This window comes from Ictidomys tridecemlineatus, chromosome 10 (assembly GCF_052094955.1).
Source record: "Ictidomys tridecemlineatus isolate mIctTri1 chromosome 10, mIctTri1.hap1, whole genome shotgun sequence".
In the NCBI taxonomy this organism is placed as follows: Eukaryota; Metazoa; Chordata; class Mammalia; order Rodentia; family Sciuridae; genus Ictidomys; species Ictidomys tridecemlineatus.
In genome coordinates, this window is record NC_135486.1 from 127,852,497 (window position 1) to 127,870,825 (window position 18,329).

Genomic DNA, 18,329 nt, shown 5'->3' on the forward strand with positions numbered 1-18,329 from the left:
TCAGACCCTATCAGGGAAACCGAGAAACTGAGATGGCCGACTCCACAGAGTAGCAGATGGCTGCTCTCCAGGTCCCAAGCCACACTGGCCTCAACCAGTGGAAATTCTCTGTGGAGGTGCCCAGCCTGATTTTCTTATAGTATGGGATTTCAGAATCACAGTGCAAGGATCACAATGAGAAGACCTTTGGGGATCAGCTCTTCCTTTCAAGAAGAAAAGAGATAAATGTCTTGTCAAAATTGGCCCATAAACACTTTAGAAGCTTTGTGGTAAACAAACAAAAGCTTTATTATTATTATTATTATTATTACTTCATTAAAAAATAACAAGACATCAAAAACAAACAGAACTTGGACCCCCTGGGTCCACTCTGCATTAAGCAAAGTAGCCCCACAGGAAGATGGCGCAGGTCATGCAGACAATGCAGTTGACATCCAGAAGGGTTTTCACAACGGGGTTTTCCTCCAAGAAATCTATCACGGGTTCCACTTTGCCTGGGGGCTCCTCTTTGCCCTTGTTCTCCATTCCACAGAGCCACAAGATGGCCTTCACTACTTTGGACCGCTTTGGGGTCACATCACCTAAAAAGAACCCAGCAGAGAACCGACATAGAGATGGGCTTGGTCTCCCGGAGGTGGGAGAGCAGAGCCAACCTGAATGAGTTTGTGCAGTTCCAGAAACACAGTCCAACCTCCATATCCCTGGGTTCCACACCCACAGAGCCAGCCAAACACCCATCATCGATGTTTGGGGGTGGGTTGGGTCAAACTTTCTTTTTTTGACATTTCCCCTAAACAATATGGTATAACTCTTCACGTAGCAATTGCATTGTATTAGGTATTACAAGTAATCCAGAGGTGATTGTAAGTATGGGGGGGATTGCAAAATTACTTACATATAAATGCCAAGCCCTTTTATACAAGGGACTTGAGCACCTGTGGGTATAGGTGTCCCCATGGGACCTGGAACTGGTTACCGAGGAACAACTGTGTTCGTTAATACTTAAGTCTGGAAGATTTTAATTCTGCAAGATTGGTATTTTAAGACTCTCACTGTCCTCCAAGAAAGAAACTGAGGCTCAAACTAACTAGAGTGAAGTCACAGCCCTGGTAGGCAGGGACAGAGTGAATTTATGAAATCTGCCACCTCCGAGATTAAGGACACCTTCCCCACACTGAGAATCCAAGCACCAAACTAACTTTGGAACTTCCTAATAACTTGCTTTCTGCATCCCCTATTTCCTCACACCGAGAGTCAAAGCCAATGGGCTACCCCCCAACCCCCACCCTATGACCCCACAGGCACCAGGGGACCTGGGACCGACCACAAATCTGCATATGTATATTTCCTGCCTTCTTTTCTCTCAATTTCCTGAAGATGACTATTTGAGAATAAATCTCCTCTATCTTTCTGACTTGGAATAAACCTAGTTCTCCTGCCCATTTGACTCCCAAGTATTTTTGGAGGGAAGGCCCAGCCCAGTTAGGACCCAGCTCTGACTCCCCTATGTCACAAGGCCTCCAGAAGGCGGGAGGGAAATGAGCCCTTTGTGGAAAACTCCATTTCTCTGCAAACTCAATGGCCTGTCGTGAGTTGACAGGGGACGTATCTGAGCCACAGGAGGCATATTTGCAACAGGTTAAAAATCATCTTTGCCTCTATCCAGAAATACGCTTTCCTCCGTTTCTCTTTGGGTGGGCACAAGTTCATATCCACAGTATCCAACACCACCACCAACAGAAAGCCATGACAACCCACGGCCCTGGGGACATGGAGATAATGAAGAGGGTGGGGACGTGGACTAACTGAAGGGCGCATCCCATATCCTCTTAAAGCTCTGAGTGACTCGCCATGTAGACACATGGGCACAAGCGTGGCCAGTTTTCAAAAGAAGATGGAAATCTGGAATCCTATGTGAAACCTTCCAGTTTTTAAATGTCAACTCACATCTTATTAAAACAATAGGTGCTGAGGCCAAATAGGTCAGCCAGCGGCCAATTTGAAACCACTCATTTAGAGAACGCCTCTGTGATCTGCGCACCTGAGGATACGTGAACAACGTTTGAGTGGCCACCTAAGGGTCTGCTGTTAGTGACCATCTGAGACTTCTCTTCAGAGTCATAGGAGAGCCCCTTCAGGTGGCTAGAGAGTGGAAGGACCAAACCTTGGATGCTAAGATTTCAAGTCCATCCCATTTTCTGACTTGTGATTTGATAGAAAAACTTTCCCTTAAACACAGAATGCTTCCCTGGCTCCCGTTGTAACTAAGGGAAGAGGCAACTCACAGCTGTGGGGTTTGGACATGTTTTCTTGAACAATCTCATTCTGGATGCCCGTGCTGGTGGTCTCTGGGGTCCCATTCTGAGACAGCGTAAGAGGCAGGGGAATTGCTGGTGGAACCGGTTCCTTCTGGACCCTGGGGTCGTGCCGCGTAAACCAGGTCAGGCGACTGACCTAAGGAGCAGAGGTGAATTGTGAGGTACGGGTGGGGGCCACCATCTCTCCTTCACCTCCCCTGCCCAGCCCCAAGCTCAGCCTTGGTGCCTACGGTCTGCCCAGTCTTGCCTTCCTGCCCCAGCCCTGCACCGCATGGACATTTCCCTCCCTCACTCCCCAATCTTTCTCATATGGCCTCATTCTGGTTCTCAGATCTCCACCCTAGTGCTAGGGTATGGTGGGACCCAGGGATGGACCATGTAGGCCGGGCCCTTTCTTTGGCCATAGGGATTAAGTTGGTTCATGGATGAGCTCACGTCTTAAGCTGACTCCATCAATAGGAATCAGCAACCCCGCTAGAAATCTAGGACCCAAATGCTTTTGCTTTTCCTCAATGACAGTAAAGGAGGATATATTCCTAAAGCCACACGGCACCGTAGAGGGCCCAAGATTGACCCAGAAGGGAGAGATGGATCTTTCCTGAGTTCAGAATCAGCCTGTCCCTGAGGCCCCAATGCTGGACTTGGGTTTTGAACCTTCAGTCCTCTTTGTCACTTGCTATGAAGAGTCTCAGTGGACATAGCTGTCAGCCCAGACGTACCATCTCCTCGGAGGGCGGCTCTGTGAACCAGCTCACGGTGCACACAGTGATCAGGGTGGCCGTGGACAAGATCATGGAGAAGTAGAGGTAGTGGACGTCCCTCACCACCGCAGGGCGCTCATCGGGTTGATCACACAGTGGCTGCACGTAAATAAAGTCTAGGACCAGCCTGATCAAGCCTAGGAGCAGGCCCAAGATCAGGCCTGAGAAGGCACCCTGCAAGACAGAGCACATCACGGGCTCAGGCCTCCGGGAACCTCAAGAAGCCAATCAGGAACTTGTCTTCCCCTTTTTTTTTTCTTTTTTGGTACCAGAGGCATCACTGAGACACATCCCCAGCCCTTTTTTTTGTATTTAATTTAGAGACTGGGTCTCTCTGAGTCGCTTAGGGCCTTGCTAAGCTGCTGAGGCTGGATTTGAACTCGAGATCCTCCTGCCTCAGCCTCCCAAGCCCCTGGGATTACAATCATGCACCACCATGCCCAGCAAGGATCTTGTCTTTCTTTCGGCCGATCACCACATGCATCAGCAATTTGGAAAGGCTTGGATCTGCATATCTGTTTATCTTTGACAAATACAGTCATGCCTTGCTCAAGGGATTTGTTCCAGCAGCCCCAATGGATACCAGAATCATGGATGCTCAAGCCTCTTCTATAATAAGGTCCAGTGGTTCATGTAACCCACACATATTGTCCTGAATCCTTTATTTATTTATTTGGTACCAGGGATGGAACCCAGGGCCATTTAACCGCTGAGCCACATCCCCAGCCCTTTAAAAAATATATATTTTATTTAGAGACATGATCTCCCTAAGTTGCTTAAGGCCTCCCTAAGTTGCTGAGGCTGCCTTCCCACCTCGGCCTCCCCAGCTGCTGGGATCACAGGCCTGCACCCCTGCGCCCGGCCCCCTTTCCTTTCTTCAAAGACCAGGTAACGCCCTGCCTGCGACCTCCTCGGCAGAGCTCACTCTCCCTAATGACACCAAGTCCAGCCCATGCTTGGGTCTCCCTAGACCCCTGCCACCGTCTCCTCCCAGTCCTCCGGGGCAGCGCGTGGCTCTTGCACGGTGCGGCTGCCGCAGAGCTACCTTTTCGTTGGCCCGCCTCCAGAAGCAGCCCAGGATGAAGACCACGGCCACCGGCGGCTGCAGGTAGGAGCTGATGGACTGGATGTAGATGAAGAGCTGGCCGCCCTGGCTGGCCTGGACCACGGGGATCCACAGGATGGACACCAGCACCAGCAGAACGACAAACACCCTGGGCCAGAGGGAGAGAGACCCAGGGAGGGTCATCCCCCCCGAACATGGACTTCTTATTTTTTTTTAACACAGTTTTGTTGAAGTACAAATCACATAACCACAGAATTCATCCCCCATAACTGTACAGTCCAGTTACTGTTAGTAGATTTGTAGAGTCGAACCACCATCACTACAATTGACATTTAGAACATCCGTCACGTCAAAAGGCCCCCTGGGCCCGCTGACAGCTTCTTCCTGCGCTGAGCCTAAGCAGCCGCTTACAGGTGCTCTGTCTCTGCAGGTGACTTTTGGGGGACATTGGCCCCAAATGGCACCACCTGGGATGTGGTCTTTTGCAGCTAGCTTCTTTGGTTAAGTATGTCTGTTACAGCACGTCCCTGTTGGAACATGTATCATTATTTGATTTCTTGAGATCCTCCTGCCTCAGCCTCCCCAGCCATTGGGATTGCAGGCGTGCACCACTGCACCCAGCTATTTCTTTTTTTTTTTTTTAAAGAGAGAGTGAGAGAGGAGAGAGAGAATTTTTTTAATATTTATTTTTTTTAGTTCTCGGCGGACACAACATCTTTGTTGGTATGTGGTGCTGGGGATCGAACCCGGGCCGCACGCATGCAAGGCGAGCGCGCTACCACTTGAGCCACATCCCCAGCCCGCACCCAGCTATTTCATTTCTTTTTATGGTTGAAAACATCCCACTGTCCTGGGTCTGCCATTCCCTATCATGGATTATCCTTTGCCAGTTGATGGATACTTGGATTGTTTCTCTCTCTCTCTCTTTTTTTTTTTTTTTTTGGCACTGGGGTGGGTATGTTTTGTGAAATGCATATATCAGTTTCTGTAGAGACACATGTTTTCATTTCTAGAAATGCAAACTGCTGGGTCTCATGGTAAGTGTATGTTTAACATTTGCAGGAAACTGATCATCTGCTTTGGAGCACTTGAACCATTGGATTTTCCCACCCACGGGCTCTAAGAGTTCCCATTTCTCTTCTTTCGTGTGTGTCTTTTTGATGAGAGGCGCTGTAGTGGTTTCTCACTGCAGTTTTAATTTGCATTTTTCTCATGATGAATGATGTGGAACATCTTTTCATGGGCTGATTAGCCATTTTTTAAATTTTTTATTTTTGTATGAGGGATTGAACTCAGGGGCACTTGACCACTGAGCCACGTTCCCAGCCCTATTTTTTATTTTATTTAGAGACAGGGTCTCACTGAATTGCTTAGGGCCTTGCTTGTGCTGAGGCTGGCTTTGAACTGGTGATCCTCCTTCCTCAGCCTCCCAAGCTGCTGGGATTGTAGGTGTGCATTTACACACCTTTATTAGCCATTTCTATAGCTTCCTTCCTGAAATGTCTAATCGAGTCTTTTGGCTTTAGAGTCCTTCCTATATTCTAGATTATGAATGCTTCGTTTTATAGGAAGTGAAAATGCTTTCAATCCTGATGAAGTTCAATGTGTTTTGTTTTTTTTTCTTTCTGTCTCCTACAGATGGTTCTTGGGTGTAACTTCTAAGAACTCTTCCTAACCCAAGGCTGAAGAGCCTTCAGGGCGCATCTTCTTGAGTGACAGAGCCTCCAAGGAGCTTATTTACATGTATTTTACATAAAATTTACATGCCACTCATTTCAGCTCCTCCCATTAGACATCAGGACTTTGCAGGAGATTTGGGTGTAGAACTCTTTCTCCAATCCTCCAGAATAGCCCCTTCCCTTCTACCTGGATACTCCTATCAGGGCCCTCCCCATCCACCTCCACCCTCCTGACTCCCCTCATAGGGTTATCATTGTTCCTTGATTTCTCCTCCTCTTCCTCCTCCTCTGGCTCCATGATGTCAATAATTATGTCTTTTCACTGCTGTATGCCAGTTCCGGGTACATAGTAGGTGCTCATTGAACGTCTCTTGAATGAACAACCTACCAATCACTCATGGCATCCATAGAGGACACTGAGCCAGCCCGGGTACACTGTTGGTGGGACGGTGCCCGTGGGTGGGCTCAGCTCTCTTCTCCCTGACTCTTCACCCCCCCCCCCCAGCCCCACGCCAGAAGACCTTACCTGCCCACAATCATGAGCTCCTTCTCAGAGGCCCGTGGCCGGATGTGGTTCCACAGATCCATGGTGAAGATGGTGCTGGCACTGTTAAAGATGGAGGTGAGGGAGGACATGAGAGCCGCCACCATCACAGCCATCATGAGCCCACGCAGGCCTAGGGCAGAAGGGAGGTCTATGGGCCTCGGGCTTCCCACCAACGGCTTCTGCCTTCACTTGTGACTCTGGTACCCCAGGCCCAAAGCCAGCTGATGCCAGCAGGCAGAACCTCAGACAGGACAGCTGGGCCGAGCTCCCTGGTTATCCAGGGCCTCAGCATTTCGTGGGGCTGAGGGGGATCCCTAGATCTGGGCTCAGCCGCTGAGCCCAGAGCCTATCCCTGTCCACAATGCTCCCATCGTGGCCCTACCTCAGATCCAAACCCATCCCTGCTCTCCCTGCTGGGTCCTCCAGGGGCTCCATGTAGGGCTGAGGGGACATTACCTGTGGGCAGCAGCTCCAGCACCAGCTTGGGGTAGGCGATGTCGGAGCAGCCGGAGGGGTTGCTGCAGACCTTCTGGCAGATTTCTGGGTGTGCACAAGCCACTTGATCTGCAGAGGAAGCCCAGGGCCCAGAGTTGAGCAGAGAGACCCTCAATGCCCCAGGCCTGGCCACAGTGTGGCCTGACACAGGCCAGCACCAGGAGACAGGTTTAGCGCACATGATGAGTCCATAGCTCAGGGACACAGAAAGGGGCCTAGGCTTTGTAGGCTGTGACCTTGTTACTTAACCTTTCCCAACTTTAGTTGCTCTATCTAGAGAACTGGGAAAACAACACTTTATAACATTATCATGAGAATTAGCTGAGATGATCCCCAGAAAGCACTCAGCACGGATCTGATATGCAGGAAATGCAGAGAAGCCCTGGCTGTTATTGTAACCCACATAAAACTGAGACACTGTGTGGCCATTCTGACCACCGTATCCTGGATCAGGATCCATCCCCCCTGAGTGCAGGAGGAGACTCAGAGGCCATTTCCATCTGCACTGAAGTTTGTCACTGCCTGATACATGGCAACCACACCTTGTTCATTTCTTTTTTTGTACTGGGAATTGAACCCACGGAAAGCTACACCCCCAATTCTTTTGAGACATGGTCTTGTTAAATTGCCCAGGCTGGCCTCGAACTTGCGTCCTCCTATCTCAGCCTCCCAAGACTCTGGAACTCAGACATGAATCTCTACAATCCACTGGCAAACACAGTTTAAATTCCTCTTTCCCTTGTCTTCTCAACAGCTCATCGAGTTCAACGGCTACTCCTTATTTAAAACTGGGCTCTCCACCATGAGAGCTCTGTCTCTCTGTGGGTCTGCAGCAGTAGAGATTGAACCCAGGGCTTCACGCAGGCTAGACAAGCATTCTACCACGGAGCCGCACCCTCAGCCCGTATTTCTAGACTTTTTTTATGGGTTCTTTTGAACAAGTCCTTAACAAGACTCCTAAAGCACAAGAAGTAAAATCCAGAATCAATAAATGGGATGGAATCAAACTAATAACTGTCACAAAGAAGCCCAGGCCCTCCCTTGGCTTAATCCACAGTCCTTTCTCTTCATCCAGATGGGTGACGCTGTGTTTCAGCCCATCTTTTCTGGTAAGTGGCACCTACCCTGATCCTCAGGGAGCCCTACACGGTTCCTGCCAATCTCCTCCCTGGTTCTGATGCAACAGCAAAGCCATGATGACCATCTGGCTGAGGTCTGAGTTTCACAAGTGTCCTCAAATGCACATATTCAACAATATCTCTAGATAATACATTTCACTCCTGTATTTTTTATTTGCATTAAACATGGTAATCAAGCCCGACACGGTGGCTCATGCCTGTCATCCCAGTGGCTTGGTGGGGGGGGGTGGTGCTGAGGCAGGAGGATCGCGAGTTCCAAGCCAGCCTCAGCAACGGCGAGGCACTAAGCAACTCAGGGAGACCCTGTCTCTAAATAAAATTTTAAAAAAGGGCTGGGGATGTGGCTCTGTGGTTGCGTGTCCCTGAGTTCAAAGCCTGGTACCAAAAAAAAAAAAAGTTCATAAAAATGTAAGCGGGTAAAGTACATCACAATTTTAAAATCCAGTATTATTGTAGCTTCATTTTCTTTTGTTAATGAGCAGAAGATCTAAGGAATGGAACTAGACCTTTCATCCATAGCGGGGCAAGAGGGCTTCTGGGTAATATCTTCTCTCAGCTGAGACCTTTCTTCCGCTGACATTCACCAGTGGGAGAGAAAATGTGTGCTGTGGCCAGAATTAATACTTCTAACAGCAATTACTTTGGAATAAAGTAGATTCCCCCAAAACTCAAAATTAAGAAGGCAGACCCAGAAAGTCTGAGGAGCACTGGGAAGAACCACTCTCGTTGAGATAAATGCTTTGAGGAGGTCAAAGCTCTCAAGTTTTTATTACTCTTCTGAGAAAACTTGGGAGAAGATAAGATAATATTTACCTTCCTATTCTCAGAACGCCATCAAGTGGGCCAAAGGTCTGGTTCAAGCTCAAACCTACAGGAGTTCGCCTCTGTTATCTAAGAGGCCCCTGTCTCCAAGCTAAGAGAGAAGGAGCAAGGGTCTCCCCAGGTATCTCACTGTTCACTGAAAGTTTTCCTGTCTCCTGATAGAAGTGGATCCTTCAGCCACAGGACACGGGACAGATGCAAAGTTTATAAGGCACATCTGTTGAAGACAATTGTGTGTGTTCCTTCAGCCTAAAGAAAATGCTCATGAGACTGGGATAGAGCTCAGCTGCATGCACAAGGCTGTGGGTTCAATCCCCAGCACCACATACACACACACACATGCACACACACACACACACACACACAAATAAAAAAGAAAGAAATATGCTCATGAGAGGACAGGGGGTTGGTTCAGCGAGGTTATAAATGACATCAACAGCCTCCTGATCATCCGCTCACCTGTGGGTTTGCCAACCACTTCCTGTCTGGAGTGCATTCTCTTAGAGAGCTCCAGACCCCCTGCTGCTTAAACTAAATGATGCCCTGGACAGAGTCAGATCCAAACAGGGCACAGACCCTCCTTTTCCCACAATGCAACATTCCAGGAAGGTTTGCTATGACTCAGACTCTACAATAAACACTGTGCACAGGCCCCTAATTTTCACAACTCTGTGCGGAAGCTGGGGCTATTATCCTTATTTTAAAGACAAGGAAACTGGGGCTGGGGTTGCGGCTCAGTGGCAGAACGCTTGCCTTGCACGTGTGAGGCATTGGGTCCGATCCTCAGCACCACATAAAAAAAGACATAAATAAAATAAAGGTATTGTGTCCAACTACAACAAAAATCTAATTTAAAAAAAAAAAGACAAGAAAATTGAGGCCCAGAAGTTTACTAATTTCCCCCCAATCATAGAGATACTACATATTATAGCCAGGACCCAAATCCGTAGTTATTCCAAAGCTAGGTTGTGAAGATGGGCTTTGTAAATAGGTACATTTTTAGACTCCTGTGTTTTTATTGTTCTGAAGGCTATTTTGCTTCTAAATTTCTACATTAACTTTCTTTAAAAATATGTGCCATTTCTCAGATGAACTTAGTAGAAGTGGGTTTTGTCTAGGCTTACAAACTTAGGCTCAGAGCAGCCTCTTAGGTAGTTCTAAACCCAGCTGATGATTTAGGAGGCAGCTAGAGACTACGAGGTGTAGAAAGTAGAAACAGGAAGATAAAGTGTTTCCGGCCCTGAGCCTGGCATGGTGAGCCAAGGATTACCAATCCTTTGGTGGGCTTGTTGGAAGCAGACAGCTGGGCCCCACCTCCAAGGGTTCTGATTTTATATTTCTTGACTGAGAATTTGCATTTCTAACAAGTTTCAGGGAAACCGTGCTGGACCGGGGACCACACTTTGAGAAGCATGGATCTAGGCCTCCAGAGAAAGGAGAGAAACTTCCAATACAATGCCCACCTTACCCTCTCTACCTTTCCTCATGTGCTAAAATTCCTTGGCACAAATTGCAGGTACCGCATCATAGGGTATTTCCACACATTGTGTGTCTTGCTTTGTTCCATGAGTACCAGGCTCATCAGCCACGTTACAAAGTCCTTAGGTCCATGGAACATGGTATGGTATCTCATTTAACAATGATGGTTGATTGGCTGGTTGACTGCTAAGAGAGATGATCAGGGTCTCCTTATCGATCTTCCAGATCTCAATTCAAGGCTCGTGTTGGGATTTCCATGTCTAAGAGTCAGTTTTGGAAGCAGATAGATGCCTTGGTTCAAATCCTGGTTCACCCAGTAACTACTTCAGCAAACCATGTTCCCTAGGGTACGAGCCTGGATTCCTGCTTGTCTCCTCAACCCTCGAATTCAACCCATCATTAATCTCATGGACCCCACTAGAAAATACATTTTCAAACCTATTGCTTGGACCGACCATGGTGTCCTCAGAGGGACACTGTCAGAGGCAGCCCTGTCTGGCCTTCCCTCCACGTCTTCATGTGTGTTTCCCAGCTCTTAGCACCACCAGTGACTCTCTCGATTATCTGTCAATCAACCAATCTGTGTACTTTATCTGTCTCTTCCAGTGCCACCATCTAAGTCCCACTAGAAGGACGCTCTGTCTGGTTCACCTAGGTGTCCTCAGGGTACTAGACGAAGGCCCAGCAGATAATTGGCTCTCAAACTATTTGCTGGATCAATGGAAGAAGAGCTAAATGAGCGAGTCAATTACTTCCTCTGGATTTCAATTTCCTCATCGGTAAGATGGGAAGGGCAGTCATAGCATTGACTTCACAGAGTCCTTTTGAGGATGAAGTTAAGCAACATGGTGGTTCCTTGGTGTCTGGGGGATTGGTTTCAGGACCCCCTGTGGATGCCAAATCTGCAGATGCTCAGTTCCATCTATAAAACGATGTAGTGTTTATATGTAACCTAGGCACGTCCTCTTGTTTACTTTAAATCACTCTACATTACTTATAATGCCTGATACAATAAAAATATTGTTATATTTTTTAGGGAATAATAATAAGAAAATAAAATATGTACATGTTCAGGATACATGCAATTTAATTTATTATTATTTTTATTATTATTATTATTATTTTGGTACTTGGGATTGATCCCAGGGGCACTTAATCACTGAGCCATATTCCCAGCCCTTTTTATTTTCTGAGACGGAGTCTTGATAAGTTGCTTAGAGCCTTGCTAAGTTGTTGAGGCTGGTTTTGAACTTGCCACCCTCCTGTCTTGGCCTCCTGAGTCACTGGGATTACAGGTGCACACCACCACACCAGACTAAAGTATTTTTGAACTGCAGTTGATGGAACTCATATTTATGGAATTCAGATATATGGAGAGCCAAGAATGCATGAACAAAATAGCAACTGGGAGAATTTACAAAGTGTCTCAGTCAGTCTCGTGTCACTATAACAAAACACCAGACGCAGGCTACTTATGAGCTAAAGAGAGGTTTATTTTGGCTCATGGATCTGGAAGATGGGGTGGCCCCATTAGTCTGGGCTTCTAGTGAAAGCAGCAGATCATAACAGGAGCATGGAGTAGAGCAAATGCTATGTCTTGAGCCAGGAAGGAGATAGAAAGTGAGAGAGCGAGAGCGAGAGAGAAATTGGGTCCTATAATCCCTGTCAAGGGGTCCTATAATCCCTGCAATGACCTAAGAACCTTCCACTGAGTCCCACAAGGTCCACAGTGCCTGTCTTTACTGCCTTCTGGAGACTAAGCCTTTGCGTATGGATCCTTGGGGACATTCACCCAAAGCACAATATATCATGCTTGCCATGTGCCAGGACCTTCTTCAAACCCGATAAAGTATCATTATCCCCATTTTACAAGTGAGGATCCCGCCAGGCGTGGTGGTGCACACCTACAATCCCAGCAGCTCTGGAGGCTGAGGCAGGAGGATCACAAGTTTGAGGTCAGCCTCAGCAACTTAGCAAGGCCCTAAGCAACTTAGCAAGATCCTGTCTCAAAATAAAATATAAAAAGGGCTGGGGATGGGGCTCAGTGGTTAAGTGCCCCTGGGTTCAATCCTTGGTACAAACCCCCCAAACAAACCAACAAAACCAAGCGAGGAAACAGAGGCCAGGGGAGTTGAAATGACTTACACAGGGTCGCACAGCTCGTAAGTAGCAGAGCCATGACTCAGGCCTGGGCCATCCAGATCAGAGTCCGTCCCCACGACCAGAGCACTTTACTCAAGACCCCACGGGTCTGGCCCCCAGCAAGCGCACTGTGAACGTTGCTTACGGCCACGTTGTTTGTTCACACCTCAAGCCTTGCTCGACAGCGGTGTGTTTTCCAACAAGGTACCACAAACCCCAAGATTCCACTTCTTGTCTCCCTGAGGGTTCTTCCAGGCCTGAGCCCCCTTGTCTAGAGGCAGGGCCACTTACAGCTCTCCTGGGCCGGAGAAGCAGGAGCCCAGAGTTTAGCACCACGGACAGCACTCAACTTCCCTTCCCGGGCGCTGACCTCCTGGTATATTGAGGGCCCTAAAGTCCTTGGACTAAACTGGGCCAACTGCAGACCGTCCCGCCCTCCCTTTAACACCATGAGGATAAGGCGCAGGGCAGGACACGTTCCACCCTCCACTCCCCTGCGAGTTAATGACAGCCTTGATTGAGGGCAAGGATGGGAGCTTTCTTCTGTCCGGGTCCCATGGTGATGTCCACTGACGTCGCCTGCTACAGCGTTGTTACCCCCATCGTACAAACCTAGCCCATTGCCACAAAAATAAAACCAAGTGCCGTGCTCCAGAGACCCTGATGTCCTCTGATATTTGTCAAGAAAAGTACGAATAAAAATGGTCCCACGGGCTGGGGTTGCCGCTCAGTGGCAGAGCGCTTGCCTGGCACGTGTGAGCCCCTGGGTTCCATCCTCAACACCACACAAAAATAAATGAATAGAATAAAGGTACCGTGTCCATCCACAATACATTTTTTTAAAAACGGTCCCATTGGTCCACAGTCACCAAACTCCTGAGCTCAACACCAAAGCTTGAGAGGAACTTTCCCATGAGACGTCAGAAAACTGACATCGGCAAATGCACCACTTTAGCCCAACTGTGATATAAAAATATAGTTGACAAAGACCCCTCCCCCCCCCATTGAATTTTCACTGAATGTGGCTCGGGACACCTATTGGACTTGTCCATTGAGCCCACACTGAAGAACACCATGAGGTCAGCAGGTGCACAGGATCCCTGCCACATTGTCTTGGGGGCCAGCAGCTATGTTTAGAACACCCTGCAGCGTCCCAGACTCACAGACGGGGGCCTCCTCTCCCAGCCGTCTCCTCACCTGGAAAGAGGACGCGGCTCACCATGCCAGGGAACACCATTATGAACAGGGGAAGCACCTTCAGGTACGCGGCCAGCAGGGACCCTCCTTTGGCATGGGACAGGTTCCTGGCAGCCAGGGTCCGCTGAACGATCACCTGGAAGAGAGCGAGGATGGGCAGCAGCTGAGGTGGCTTGCTCGGAGGGCAACCGGGTGTGCGTTGGTCCTCGGCAGGTGCGGCAGGTCTTGGTTTGCCTTGTGTGAAGAAGTGCCTCTTGTCCGCCTCTTGTCTCACTGGGCAAGCTGAGTCCTCGGCCCTCTCCCTCTCCTTCCATCCAGAGGCGCCAGGTCTGGCTTACTGTATGAACTCTGGAGATGGACACAGCCTGGGTTCCAATCCTGCCACCCCACTTCCTGGCTGCGTGACCCCCAGCGGACAAGTTTACCTGTCTTTGCCTCAGTTTTCTCACCTACAAATTGGGGATAATACCAGGGCCGTTTTGACAACTGAATGAAGCAAAAGGGCTTAGCATATTTAAGATGGTGTCCAGCACATGGTAAAATAAAAATCAGTGGCTGTTATCCACCTCTAGTCTCTCAGATATGTGAATTTCTAGAAATGTCCTTTTAAGGGACTTAAAAACAGCACACTACAGGGACACAGCCACATCCATATTTATAGCAGCACAATTCACAATAGCTAAACTGTGGAGCCAACCTAGATGCCCTTCAGTGGATGAATGGATAAAAAAAAAATGTGGCATTTATACACAATGGAATATTACTCAGCAATAAAAGAGAATAAAATCATGGTATTTGCAGGTAAATAGATGGAGTTAGAGAAGATAATGCTAAATGAAGTTAGCCAATCCCAAAAAACAAAGCTGAATGTTTTCCCTGATATAAGGGACTCATAGTGGGGTAGGGAGGGGGAACATGGGAGGAATAGATGAACTCTAGATAGGGCAGAGGGGTGGGAGGGGAAGGGAGGGGGCAGGGGGTTTAGCAAAGATGGTGGAATGTGATGGACATACATTACCCAAAGTACATGTATGAAGACACGAAGTGGGTGTCAAAATACTTTATATAAGAGATATGAAAAATTATGGTATATCTGTGTAATAAGAATTGTAATGCAAAAAAAAACAAGTACACGTATAAAGACATGAATTGGCATGAACATACTTTATACAAAGATATGAAAAATTGTGCTCTATATGTGCAATAAGAATTATAATACATTCCACTGTCGTGTATTTAAAAAAAATAAAATCGATTAAAAAAAAGAGAGAGAGAAAAAAAAAGAAATGTCTTTTTTAAGTTTAAACTGCTTTACTTTTTCCTATGGGTAACCAGAATCCTCACTAAATCAGCAAAGAATCCTTAATGGAGGAGCATCCAGAAGTAGAATTTGCCTTGAACCTCACACCACACTCTTAATAGTTTTTCAGTACGTTTGGATGAATACCCAGTCGCGGATTATTGCTTCCTTAAGGTGCCAAAAGAGTCAGGCAGGAAAGAGTTTCCCACTGGAGATCTGAAGCTGTCACTGAGAAGAATTCGGGCCTCTCTTCCCATGTAGCGACGTCTCCAAATATGAATTGAAGAAGTAGCTGGATCATTTTAAGAGTGAGCCACGTTGGGCTGGGGGTACAGCTCAGCTGGCAGAGTGCTTGCCTTGAGTGCACTAAGGCCCTGGGTTCCATCCCCACCCAGAGGGTGTGGCCCTCTGCAGGAGCCCCCAGGCCCAGTATTGGCCCCCATCTCTCTGAGAATGAGCTGAATACATAGCAGATGCTCAGCCAGTGACTGGCGTGTTGCTGGGGCATCCATAACATGTTCAAATGTCATTCCTCTCACCAGCTATGACTTGCCTTCTCCATCTCTGCCCAGGACAATCTGGAATAGGCTCTCAGTGACTGCTGGGTGCTGAGCTGCCTTGCTCTCCCCTGCTGAAGGGGGCCTAGATGAAGGGTTGGGAGTGATGTGCATTTCCCACCCCCGCCCCGCACACTGAGCCAGCACATCCTTTAGACTCTGGGGAATCTGGCTCAGCAGAAACCCCTCGTGGTCAACCAGAGTCAAAGGGGAGAGGGGAGCCTGGGCTTCTGATGAGCGTTTTGAAAGATCAGATCCTCTTGCGCCAAGTCCTAAGGTTCTTGCATTACGTGGGATGGAGGTGGCCTTCAAGGGCTACACGTTGGAATAAGAGTTTGCAAACTAAAGTCATGATTTGTACAAATTAATAAATACAAGTTGGCGAGCTGTGCCCAAAACGGTAGCATAAGCCAGAGGACGGATGTCAATGTTGGCGATGGTGCATTTACCGTCCCTGTAACGAGACTGGGAAAGAATTTCTCACGCATCTCTATTTTGTAACGATTAGGAGCTCCATTTGACACGTGAGAAAATGAGGCTCAGAGATGTGAAATGGCATCTCCTGAACTTGACCATGGTCTTCACCTGGATCCATACCGTGTCTCAGGAACTCTCCTACCTGAGACTGGCTAAGGTGGAGAAGGGGGCTTTCTTAAAGGGGCAGCATATGTACGTGGCACACGTGATGGTCTCGAGCTCAGCTCTTCATGCACAGAGGCCCAGGGGTGGGACCTGGGCTTCATTCTCTGGAATGTCACCTGCCTCGATCGGTTCAATTGTCCAACCCAAGATCACTGCTTTAATTAAATTCTCATCAGGTTGAGTGCAGTGGCACACACCTGTAATCCCAGCAGCTTGGGAGGCTGAGGCAGGAGGATCGCCAGTTCAAAGCCAGCCTCAGCAATGGCGAGGCTCTAAGCAGCTCAGTGAGACCCTGTCTCTAAATAAAATACAGAATAGGGCTGAGGATGGGGCTCAGTGGTCGAGTGCCCTGAGTTCAATCCCTGGTACCTGCCCCCCCAAATTTTCTCGTCAGCCCTGACTATGCAAAAGAGCTTCCAAAATGGTACACAGATCTGGATCTTTAGTGTAACAGGAAGGCACCCTATTTGAATGGGTGATAATTCACTGATTTAAATCAGAGCAGGGAAAGGGTCCCGTCCACCCCTGCTGGTCTCCCTCATCTCCCCGCCCTTGGGTTTCAGGTCCACCCAGAGTTTCTCTGCGTACCCACAAGCAAGTGCAAACTGACTCTCTTCTGCCCGCTTCCCATCCTGTACTGTCTTTTAATTTTCTTGTTTATTTTTTCTCACCAGTTACATGTTGGCCTTAAGACCCTTGCTCTGCGGTACCCCCTGCTGAAACGCTTTCTCCACAGTTATGGGAACACTTGCTCTCCTCCGTCAAAGGAGCGCAGAGCAAAGACTCCTCAAAAATTAAAAATAGGACCGCCACCTGATCCAGCAATGTCACCCCGGGGTATACATGCAAAGGGCATGAAATCAGTATAATAAAGGGACATCTGCACTCCCCTGTTTAATGCAGCACAATTCACAATAACCATAGTATGGAGCCAACCTACGTGGGGATGAAGGGGCAAAGAAAATGTGGTGCATACACACAGCGAAATACTATGCATCGATAAAAAAGAATGCTTTCATTTGTGGCAACAGGGATGGGTTTAAAGATTATGTTTAGTAGACAATCGAGGCACAGAAAGACAAATTCCATGTGATTTCCTTTGTATGTGGAATCTGGCAAAACTGAGCTCATAAAGAGTAGAAGAGTGGTTACCAGAGGTTGGGGAGGGCCAGGGGAGAGATGGGAGGAGATGGGTCAATGGGTACAAAGCTACAGCTGGAGAGCATGGTGGTGCACGTCTGTAATCCCAGTGACTTGGGAGGCTGAGGCAGGAGGACCACAAGATTGAGGCCAACCTCAACAACTTAGTGAAGCCCTAAGTGACTTAGAGAGATCCTAATATTGAAAAATAATTTGAAAAAAAAAAACAAAACAAAATCAAAAACATGGCTGGGGAAGTGGCTCAGTGGTTAAGCAGCCCTGGGTTCAATCCCTGGTACCAAAAGAGAAAAGAAAAGTTCGAGGGGCTAGGGTGTGGCTCAGTGGCAGAGTGCTTGCCTAGCATGTGTGAGGCACTGGGTTCGATTCTCAGCACCAAATATGAATAAATAAAATAAAGGTCCATTGACAACTAAAAAAAAAAGTTTAAAAAAAACAATAGAAGGAATAAATTCTGGTGTACTATTACATAGAAAGGTGATTGCAGTGAAAAATATTGTATCACATACATCAAAATAGTTGGAAGAGAGGATTTTGAATGCTCCTATTTCAACAAAATGATAAATATTTAAGATGATGGATAAGCTGAATATCCCCCAGTTGATCATCACACAAAGTATCAATGTACCAAAATATCACATTGTATCCTCTAAAGACATGTAAGTATCTAGCAACTAAAAATTAATAAATTTAAATTTAAAAATAGAGTAAAATTCCCTCAAAATCTTGCTCAAGTGTCACTCCCTCTCTCTGTATTCTTGATTTTTCTTCTTCTTCTTCTTTTGGTAGCAGGGATTGAACCCAAGGTCACTTCACCACAGAGCCACATCCTCAGCCCCTTTTATTTTTTTTAAATTTTGAGACAGGGTCTCATTAGGTTGCTTATAGCCTCGCTAAGTTGCTGAGGCTGGCTCTGAACCTGCGATCCTCCTGCCTCAGCCTCCTGAGCAGCTAGGATTACAGGCACGCACCGCCATGCTCTTCCCAGGCACTAGAACAGGATCGATGGGCAGAGATCAGCAGCTCT

General features: G+C 47.7%; 1 protein-coding gene across 2 annotated transcripts in view; it reads right to left on the reverse strand.

The window, feature by feature from the left end:
* Positions 1 to 263: 263 nt before the first annotated feature.
* Slc5a11 (solute carrier family 5 member 11) overlaps positions 264 to 18,329 on the reverse strand; it is a 46,014-nt gene continuing 27,948 nt past the window's right edge. Inside the window, exons 9-15 of one of the 2 annotated variants that reach the window (XM_040277045.2) lie at positions 13,646 to 13,781; positions 6,828 to 6,935; positions 6,351 to 6,431; positions 4,125 to 4,293; positions 3,038 to 3,253; positions 2,286 to 2,454; positions 264 to 581 (exon numbers count right to left, since the gene is read on the reverse strand). In XM_040277045.2, the coding sequence (XP_040132979.2) occupies positions 376 to 581; positions 2,286 to 2,454; positions 3,038 to 3,253; positions 4,125 to 4,293; positions 6,351 to 6,431; positions 6,828 to 6,935; positions 13,646 to 13,781 (1,085 nt within the window). In that variant the 3' untranslated portion in view covers positions 264 to 375. Of the gene's footprint in view, positions 582 to 2,285; positions 2,455 to 3,037; positions 3,254 to 4,124; positions 4,294 to 6,350; positions 6,502 to 6,827; positions 6,936 to 13,645; positions 13,782 to 18,329 lie in introns of both variants that reach the window. The other variant, XM_078024185.1, reaches the window with a different exon arrangement.